Genomic DNA, 10,573 nt, shown 5'->3' with positions numbered 1-10,573 from the left:
GCCGCCGCCTCCTAGGGGCTGGCCGGGGCTTTCCTTTGAGCGACCAGCGCCGGAGCACGGAGCGCCGGGCACTTCGGGAGGAGCCTCCGACTCCCCCTTCCTGGCGGGCGGCTGGCAGAAGACCCCCTGAGCTCCCCGCTTCTGGGTGTTAGGCTCCCCCGCGAGCAGCTGCTTCACCCCTCTCCACTCAGAGCCGTGTTAGTAGGAGACCCCCGCCACCTCCACAGCGGGGTGCTGTGTTCTTACCCCCCCCCCGGGCATAGCGGGGTGCTGTGCCCGCAACCCGCCCCGCCCCCCGGGCATAGCGGGCTGCTGTGTTCTTATCCCCCTGAGTATAGCGGGGTGCTGTGCCCGCAACCCGCCCCGGCCCCCCCCGGGCATAGCGGGGTGCTGTGTTCTTATCCCGCGCCCTGGGGCATAGCGGGGTGCTGTGTTCTTATTCGCCCCGCCTCCCCCCGGCATAGCGGGGTGCTGTGTCCGCAACCAGCCCTCCCCCGGGACAGTTGGGTGCTTTGTCCCCCCCCCCCTTGCACAGCTGGGTGCTAGCAGAGGAGCCCCGTGCGTGCTGAGCCCCCGCCGCCCTTTTCTGCCGGGCGCGCTGTTGCCCCGGCCGCCTCCGCTGAGCGGTGCCATGTGGAGCGGGCGCTGCTGGCTGCTGCTGGCGGCGCTGGGCTGGCTGCTGCCGGCGGAGGCCGGGGCCAGCGGCGAGTACTGCCACGGCTGGCTGGACGCGCAGGGCGCCTGGCGGGACGGGTTCCAGTGCCCGGAGCGCTTTGACGGCGGGGACGCCACCATCTGCTGCGGCAGCTGCGCCTTGCGCTACTGCTGCTCCAGCGCCGAGGCCAGGCTGGACCAGGGCGTGTGCGACAACGACCGGCAGCAGGGGGCAGACGAGCAGGGCCGGCCGGACAAAGACGGCCCGGATGGCGCAGCAGGTATGCGGCTCCCCCCCCGGCCCAGCGCAGCCCCCTCCCGGAGCCCTGGCGGCTCTGCAGCGTGGCCAGCCCGACGCGCCGAGGCTGGGCAGCTGTGCACCATGGGCGCGGGGCAGCCAGGCGAGCAGGCAGTTCAGCCCCTCATGGGAGGACGCTTATAGGACAGCCAGGCTTAGCCACTCCGAGCCCCCGGGCAAAAGGAGGCGCTGGCACTGCCAATCCAGAGTGCCCCCAGCCAGTCTGGCTGCCAGGTGTCCTGGTGAGCCCAGGCTCTACCTTCACAGGTACCTGAACACAGGTCTGAGAGCACCCAGCCCTGCAGGGTTAATGGCGTCAGCCTAACGCCTAGTGGCCTGGGAACAAGCCCTCAGTGCAGAGACTTCTTGGGAGCAGGGGCTGACTGGTAAACATTCCTACATTTCTGACATATCTTTTAACGAGGGGAGCTGCAACCCCTCATTTTCAGCCCTGCCTAGGACAGCTGAGCCCTTAACTGCTACCTGGGATGTTGTTAATAGACCTGTAGGGAGTTATTGCCATTGACTTCAGAGGGACTAAGATTTGGCTGGGCATGGTGAATCCACATGCACTTATGGGTAATTCCCCTTAGTTTTACAGCACATATTTTTTATTACTAATACTTCTGGGAGTAGGATCAGTTGAAAAATGAGACAAAAGAAGAGAATATGTTTCTGCCTTAAATGTAAATCAAACACTTTTTTTTTTTCTAACAACAGCAGAAGGACATACACACAAATATCCTCAGTTTGTTGTCAGGGTCATGATAAAAGTAGGACCGAAATGCAAATGTCAAATCTTTGGACTCCAAATAAGACTTGTCAATTAGTCCATCATTTGCAACTATTAAAATCAGAAACATGGAAAAAGCTAAGTTACTGTCAAGGAGTTTGGATACTTTACAAATGACAAAACCTTTGATTGTTTTTTAAGTTCTGCATTTATTTAAATGACACCACCACTTGTCTCCAGAATGTCTTGAACAAGCTGTGTCAGACCTATATAGCAGCAGTATACTTAATCATTCCTTCAGCTTTGTTTGCACTTCCAATTAAAAAAGAAAGGGGGAAAAAAACCCTGAAAGGGAACAACTGTTTTAGGAAAAATAACTTCTATTACATAGGATTTCAAAATGACTTCTAACCAGTCACAATAGTCTAATTGTATAAATTCTTCAAGCCTAGATACCACCTTTTAAGACTGCATTTATGACTAAATATCAAGGAATAACTAGAGTCTTTTTTTAGTGCTGTTTGGGAAAAGCCTCAGTGAGTCTCTAGCACATTTGCTGGCCATACACAAATACTGAACACACTAGAACTAGCCTGAAGTGGTGTTATAATTAGGACAGACTTGGAAAACTTGTGTGTTGCAGACTGTAGCAAGTGCAGGCACCTGCTGAAGAGCTACAGGATTTGGCCAATACAGAAATAAACAATTATACTAGAAACTGTTTGTTAAAAGGTGTTAAAATTACAAAAAATGATAGGCTAAACAGCCTTTAGTTTAATAATTGTGCGTATGTAAGTCACTCTGTTAGCCATTCCAGTTTCAGCGAAGATATGGCTCCATTTACATGTTAAAAACAAGTGATTTTTTTTCTAAAAATCACGTATTAGATTTATTTGCTGCTCACCACGATCTGATGGCTGTCACTAGTCTTTCTGAATGTCTTGTGTCCTGCACATCTCATTAGTAATAGTTCCAGCTGATGTGGTCAGGTAATGCCATCTCAAGGGTTAGTAATACTTAAGTCTTGGGGCTGACGGTCTTAAACGAAAAGAACGAGTCCCAGCCATGTTGGCTGTAAGAGAGATGTGGTCCCCCTTTTGTAGCATTTTGAGCATTTCATAGTCTTTAAGAGAACCTGTGAGGGAGGGGAGTAGCTAAGTGGGGCACAGAGAGACTGATGAATTTCCTAGTGAATTTCCAAAGATCACACAAGGCGGCAGTGGTAGAACAAGGACATAAACCAGGTCTTGGAAGTCCTGGCCTACCACCCTAACTGCTGGGCCATCCTTTCTCTGTGGGCAGAGCTCCAATGTAAGCTCTTTGAAAATCCCAACTATTAATTTCTGCAGCATCTATATTTTCTGTAGTCCTTTTATGAGAAGTAGCAAGTGGAATGTTTAGTTTCCAGAATCATTTCTCTCTGGAGGACTTGAGTATATTAATGCTGTGTGACTGAAAGAAATAAGCAGTGGATTCTCTTGTTCTCTTTGTATAACTTTGTTTTTTAGGTTTGGCCTTTGTAGCAACTCCTAATAACGGTGGTTTTGTTTCTTTTTGTAGTGCCTATTTATGTGCCATTCCTTATAGTTGGATCTGTTTTTGTTGCCTTTATCATCTTGGGGTCTGTAGTAGCAGCTTGTTGCTGCAGATGCCTGCGACCCAAGCAAGAGCCACAGCAGAGCCGAGCACCTGGAGGTAATCGGCTGATGGAGACTATTCCCATGATTCCAAGTGCTAGTACCTCCCGTGGTTCCTCTTCTCGTCAATCAAGTACTGCTGCCAGCTCCAGTTCCAGTGCCAATTCAGGTGCCAGAGCCCCCCCTACTAGGTCACAGACCAACTGCTGTTTGCCAGAAGGGACCATGAATAATGTCTATGTCAACATGCCTACTAATTTCTCAGTACTGAACTGCCAGCAGGCTACCCAGATTGTGCCACACCAAGGGCAGTATCTGCACCCACAGTATGTAGGTTATGCTGTCCAACATGACTCTATGCCTATGACCCCAGTGCCACCTTTCCTGGATGGTCTGCAAAGTGGATACAGGCAGATTCAGTCTCCCTATCCCCATGCCAATAGTGAACAGAAGATGTACCCTGCAGTGACTGTGTAACTTAAAAAAAAAAAAAAAAAATCACATATTTTAGCACCTAAGCAGAGGAGAAATACTTCTGGAATGAAGCTTGTAGAACCTCATTTGTAAATAATTTTGAAAGACTCATGCATGTCAGACAGTGTTTATAAACCATTTCTTTACATTGGATTCAATTGCCAAAAGCTGTGTAATGATATCTTTGAATTACCATTTCCAGATATGCTTCCATTCCAGTTCATGATTAACAGTGGCAATGAATTATGCTGAAGATGCATATGCATTTCAGATAACTGTGTGTGAGAGATAAATGCCTGAGTTATTAAGTGCCCTTCAGGTATGGCACGGTGAAAGCATTTGGCTACTTCGTAAAAAGAGTTTTGTTACACTGTGCAAGATCACAGTATTTAAGAAACCTCTCTTCTCCTTTCTCCCAGCAACTTTACAACATTTAATATTGCTTTACAATCACATTGTCAATGGAAGACTAAACTGTGCAATTATTGTACGTTAGAAACCTGCTACGAATTCCTATGATTTCTTACCCACCTTAGGTTCAAGGTGGAATGAGGTGTTATTCTTAGTTTTTCACAAGATTATTTTCTTTGTCCCTTATATTTATGTAGGAATTAGAAGTGTGTAAAACATTCAGCTCTAACTTCCAGTGCACTTGGAATCATTCTCAATTTGAGTTTGATTCATGTTCAGGAACCAATAGGGGTTTGCACAGTCTTTATTTATCTCAGTGAACTTTAATAAAAAACAGATATGAGGTTATTGCTTTGATCAAAATCTTTGATACTGCTGTTGTCCTGTGCATTTCAAGTTTGAACTGTGCTTGCAGAGAAAGGTCATGTAGCACACCTCTACCTCGATATAACGCTGTCCTCAGGAGCCAAAAAATTCTTACCGCATTATAGGTGAAACCGTGTTATATCAAACTTGATTTGATCTGCTGGAGTGCACAGCCCCGCCCGCCCAGAGCGCTGCTTTACCACGTTATATCTGAATTCGTGTTATATCAGATGGCGTTATAACAGGGTAGAGGTGTATCTTCAAATATGGCTACTAATCCCACTTCCTGTGAAACATAAACCTGTGTCAATGTGCACAAACATGTCAAACCAAGATCTTTCCCATGGGTTTGTAATGCAATTCAACCATGGGAAAATGGGATTCATTCTAACCCAAACCTTTCTGAACTCCAGGGCCTGCTGACCCATTCTGATGCTAAAATATTGCCAATCCAAAGTGAATTTGGAAGGATTTGCACAGCTAGACTAGGAGTCAGTTTCAGGAAATACTATTTTTTGTTATTTGCGTTGAAAATGAACAAAACAACAACCAAAACTCAAGTCCTAATAGCTTTTCATTTTGTATAATTGCTTTATAAGTGAAATATTTCTGCACAATGTAGAAATATTTAAGCCTTCAAGCAGATGGCATGTTGCAGAGGGTGACTTTGCACTAAAACCTTTGATTCCATTTGTGATAAAATAGATAATCTCCTGAGTTTAAAGAACCAACCAATATGCAGTAAAAGCTGTGTTATCTGGCCCTGTACCAACCAGAAAGTTCTATAAACTTGCATTTCTAATCTTCATAGACAGTCTGGTTTATAGTCTGGTTGGCATGGGGCTCGCAGGTTCCCTACCTGACTCCGTATGGCTCCCTGGAAATGGTGATCTGTCTCTGCTGCTCTTAGGCAGAGACATGGCTAGACAACTGTGCGTGCTGCCTCTACCCGCAGGGCGCCCCCCCCCCCGACAGCTCCCATTGGCTGCAGTTCCCGGCCAATGGGAGCTGCAGAGCCAGTGCTTAGGGCAGGGGCAGCGTACAGAGCCACCTAGCTGCACCTCCACCTAGGAGCAGCAGGGACAGGTTGCTGCTGGCAGGGAGATGCCCGAGGTGAGTGCCCCCTGGATCCAGCACCCCGCACCCTCCTGTGTCCCGACCTCCTGTCCCAAGCCCCTTCCCACACCCAAACTCCCTCCGATAGCCCACACCCCCTCCCATACCCCAAACTCCACCCCTGCACCCAAACTCTTAGTTAACTGGAATTTTTCATTTACCAGCACCCCTCCCCCCAATATGCTAGGTGAAAAGGCTTTTACTGTACAAGGAATAATCTGTTTGTGTTAATTGTAACATGCATTTAATACTTCTTTAAAACAAAACCAACAATGTCTTTAAGGCTGCTTTCATCGTTTTAAATTAATCTGCATTTCAATCAATTTGTTCTTTATGTTTGCAATGACAGTATAGTACTGAGGGCATACTGAAAACATTAAATTGCTTTAACCAGACTAGAACTGATAAAATGTTTTCTTATGGTCTGATACTGATTCCTTATGTTGCAATGAATCTGATGCTAACCATTTTGTTACATGGACTGTATGTCAGGTGTAATGGTTTATTTGTAAACATGCAACACAAAAAAGCAAAAGGAAGAGATGTTCTTTACCACTGACATAAGAAAAGGAGTAGGGATTTTACATCAGGTCTGCTACTGTTGGCTGATACCATAACAATAGTACAGCATATATAACTTTTAGGAAAGAGGCATCCTTTGAACCACTTTATTTCTTTTGACTAGAAAAGACAAGCTGATCTTGAGAACTGCTGGGTGCCTCCTACAAAGCATTGGAGCCCAAATTTTTAAAGCTATTTAGACATTGCTCTGCTCAGCATTTTAAGTCTTAAGGATATTAGGCACCTAGTGGGATTTTCAAAAGCACCCAACTCTTATGGGAAGTGGGCATCTAAATAACTTTGAGGAACTAGGCCTTTCAGTGCTGTGCAGAGCAACGTCTAAATACTTTTAGATCTAGGCCTAAACGCCCTCAACTTTTGTTGGCTTCAAGAGTAATTAAAGGTGCTCAGCATCTCACAGGATCAGGTCCATTGTTTCTTTTCTGGAAGACAGTTTCCCAGAGCCTGATGTTAACTTTTTCAGCTGTGAATAAAGTTAGCGCTCTATTTTTCTCTCTCCCAGAATGCATTGCATTCATAGCACATGCCCTGTTAAGGACACCTGCTCTGATTTATGAAATTCAGGTGAATCTCTTGTACATTGTTTAGTTGTTTAAAAAAAATTAAGTTAAATTTAAGTATGTAGAAATTAATTTACAACTGTTGGGGGAAAAAACCAAACCCTGAGTTGTAATAAAAGGAAGTTTGTGAGATGTGGTCTTTTATATCTTGTGTATAATAATGTAAAATCAATGTTAACATTTGGTAAAGTTTTTAAATCTCTTACAGGGCACTTGACATAAAGTGTTTCTTACAAGTGAAGAAAAAAACCCTTTGTTAAATAAATATTTTATGGTGTGATTTTTTTTTTATTGCTGTCAAACTACTGTAATAACATGGTTCAGTTGTTGACTTAGTTTTCTTGACTAAGCACAACTCTCTAGCTCTCTAATGAATAGCCGAATGCTCCATATTTTAGCAAACAATAAGGGTTGAGCCTTTAAATTGGATTTAAAAGAATAGAAAATATTGGAAAATGCCATTCTTCCTCATGCTCACACCTTTAAGACACTCAAAGTGTAACTGAATTAGTGTGGCAGAATCTGGTCCATTATACATGCATTCTGTTACAGAGCAGCTTTAAGTCTGAGATAAACACCAACTGCATGTAGTGTGTAGAAACTAAATCAAAGGACAGTTTTTGTGCCTTGAATTAATTTGAAAATAGTGCTCAAGGGTACTGATTCACCCAGGGACTTCGTGTGAGTAGTACCCACTGGTTTCAGTTAGTCTGCTCCAGTACTTAAATTTAAGCACTTGCTTAAGTACCTTGTTGATTAGGATCTGTGCTGTCTCATGGAAGGGTACTGTATTCTAGCTCCCAACTGCATCCAAATCATCTAAAATCTTTCATATTATAATCTACATCTGGCAATATCACACACTGGACCAATCCTGCCTCTGTTGAATTCACTGGGCACTTTGCCATTAACTACATCTGTAGCAGAAACAGAGTCAGTACTTTCCTCTCTACAGGGGAAAAAAGTGTTCTAAAGTTTAAGTTCTGACATTCTTAACCTCTAGTTTGCATGCCCAATTAGTGATGAAGAAACAATAGCTGTTGCTGGTGATATTAATCTCTATAATAATGGTAGACAGTTGCTTTGAGATTAGTTAAATCTACAGATTTTTCATTAAAATGACACAAAGTAATCATGTGAAAATGATGCAGATGTGTCCGCAATTGCTTTCTGTTCCATAAATAACTTACCAGCTCCTCAGAGTTAAAGGGTGGAATTACAGAGCTATGTGTTTCTTGATGGTCTAAAAGTGACCAAAAGGTGGGATGAAAAAGCTTTAATTTTGGGTTATTACCATGGAATTTTTTTAAGAGGAATTTTTTGTTACGATCATATTTATCAGCTAAGAATTTATTTCTAATATTTCATGGTCAAATTTTTGCCTTCTCCCTTTCCTTCCTAAACTGAGATGAAGCTTTTCACTCGTCAGTAATCCTTTGCCAGTTAAAATATTTTTCCTAAATAAAACAAAAATTCCATTGTGGTAAAGTGGCACATTTCAGTACAGTGGTACTCCAATGTCTGAGACTATAACTAGGATTTTGAATTCCTGGTGCTTGCTGTTTCATTCAGTTTCCAGATGTTGGTTAGACTGGCATAGATATTATTGACATTTGTGATGAGAAGCAGGGCAGATGTTCTGCTGGAAGCAAAGGAGGAAAAAATTATATTAATAGGAAATTGGACCCTGTTACTTATAAATGCTGTTGACTGAAAAATGGGAAAGAACTGTGGGAAAATTTACACAACCATGGTTGAGTGGGTTTAGTACATACCTGAAGTATAAAAGCATTCAGAACTCTTCAGAGATTATAGGCACAGGGTAAAAACATTCTACCAAGGGTATTACAAAAAACTTGCAGAGGAGGGAGTGGTTCATGGTTTGTAGAGACCATGTTAGCTTGATGCATGCTCAGAAGTAAGGCTGGCTGAAAATTTTCCATCATGACTTTTTCAATGGAAAATTGGGGTTCTGACTAAACAAAAATGTCACAAAAATATCTGCTTTCTGTGGAAAATTTTAATTCTCATTAAAAACAAAATATTTCAGTTTTTGGCCCAAAAAAATTGGTATTCAAATTACAGCTGAAAAAAATTAAAATGTTTCACGGAAATGTTAGACAAACATGTTTTGTTTTTAATACCATTTTCTCCAGCAAAAAAGCCCTTTATTTTTCCTGACTCTACCCAGAACAACAACATACAGACGGGTCAATATTTCAATAATTTTTCTGATGTGTAAATTTGATCTTTTCTTGCAGTTAAGTGAGAGCAGAGCAGATGTAAATTGCTTTCAAAATGAGTGAGAGCACAAATTATTACACTTTTTACTGAAGTTGGAAAGATAAGGGAGGCAACTTCTTTAGTGCTAAGCTGGGTGTGTTTACTTATTTCGAGAATATAAGCTATTTATGTAGTCAGAATTTGTGGGGTGTTTTTAGTACAGCTCAGAAAGAAAAGCTCTATTTTCAACATCGTAACTTGAAAGAATTTAGAGGATTATACTAGCTAGCAGATATTCTATGTGACAAATGTCCAAGAATTCGTATGTATGTATGTGTGTATAATTCACAAACAGTCCTGTATTTTCCTAACACCCCTATCCTTAAATATCTAAAAGGGGTGAAATGCCTCAGCTTTGTGTGTGGTTTTAGCCATGTTGCTCCCTTTACAGCTAAAAAGCCAAGCAGCACATACAATATTCACACTGAAGAGTGTGACAAAACCCAACAGGGACTAACCTCCTGTCTTTCCCTCTTGTAGGCCTGTGATGGGGTTGACAGACTCCACACTAAATCACAGCAAGGTATTGAGCAATTCTGGGCTAGCTGAGGCCCTGCATCTCCAATAGCTGCAGGTCATGCTCCAGCTGGAGGGAAAGTTTAAAAGGGCTCTGGTAGCACAGATGCAGGAGATACAGGCTGCACCAGGAAGTGAGGCTGATGCTTGGAGCATGGGATAGGTGATTACAACATTACTAAGGGCCCTCCAGAAGCAGTGATCCATACTCACTCTGGACCTTTTGGAGCTGGGAGCCATGAGAGGCCCTGGAGAATGGGGCACTGTTTCCCTGGCAGACTAAACTGATCTCTCTAATACTACGACCTTGCCCTAAATGGAGGAGCAGTAGACTGGTAGGAAGTGAACTGTGGGGATGTAAATTGGGATGGACCAACAAATGGTCTGGACACTGCAACAACCCTTCAGGGCCTTGGGTCAGGTCCCAGTACCCTGATCCTCCTCAATGGGAGAAGAAGGGACACACAGGAAGGACTGAGGCCTGCCAATGACTCATTAGGGCCACCCCCTCCAGAACAGACTGAAGAGAACTGTGGAGCAATTGCCTGACCAGTAGGCCAGCTGGATATCTGATTGACCTGCTACAAAGCCCCAGTCCAATTCCCACTGAAGTCAATGGAAAGACATATATTGGGTTGGTAAAGATGAAGTGGGCCCAATGGCTTGACTTAAGGCTGAAACATCAGTCCTTAACTTCAAATGTTGCAGATAGATGTCCAGTTTTTCTTTTTGGGGGTGAGAAAGGATAAAGTATTAAGTTTTAAATACAACAGCTATTCTACACCAACTGAATAGCATGTAAATACATAAGCAGCCACACAGATGCATAAAAAAATATCGAGAGATGGTAAAAACCATTAGGTCATCTCCTCCCTCCTGCCAGTGCAGGATTGCTCCCTACAGTGTATCCTGAAGCATTTGGTTTGGTCTGGTTTTAAATGTC

General features: G+C 43.6%; 1 protein-coding gene across 1 annotated transcript; it reads left to right on the top strand.

Annotated features, from left to right (window-relative positions):
• Positions 1-631: 631 nt before the first annotated feature.
• Positions 632-3,949, top strand: SHISA2 (shisa family member 2). The gene is made up of 2 exons (XM_032782031.1): positions 632-935; positions 3,246-3,949. Exons 1-2 carry the CDS (start codon positions 632-634, stop codon positions 3,797-3,799), a joined length of 858 nt encoding a protein of 285 aa, XP_032637922.1. The 3' UTR covers positions 3,800-3,949.
• Positions 3,950-10,573: the final 6,624 nt, after the last annotated feature.

Source organism: Chelonoidis abingdonii, chromosome 1 (genome assembly GCF_003597395.2).
Source record: "Chelonoidis abingdonii isolate Lonesome George chromosome 1, CheloAbing_2.0, whole genome shotgun sequence".
Lineage (NCBI taxonomy): Eukaryota > Metazoa > Chordata > Testudines > Testudinidae > Chelonoidis > Chelonoidis abingdonii.
The sequence above is the reverse complement of the archived record's forward strand: the minus strand, read 5'-3'. Positions and strand labels throughout refer to the sequence as shown.

Coding starts and splice junctions, on each gene's coding strand:
- SHISA2 (XM_032782031.1), top strand. CDS start 632: ATGTGGAGCGGGCGCTGCTGGCTGCTGCTGGCGGCGCTGGGCTGGCTG. Junction 936..3,245: donor CGGCCCGGATGGCGCAGCAG/GTATGCGGCTCC, acceptor TTCTTTTTGTAG/TGCCTATTTATGTGCCATTC.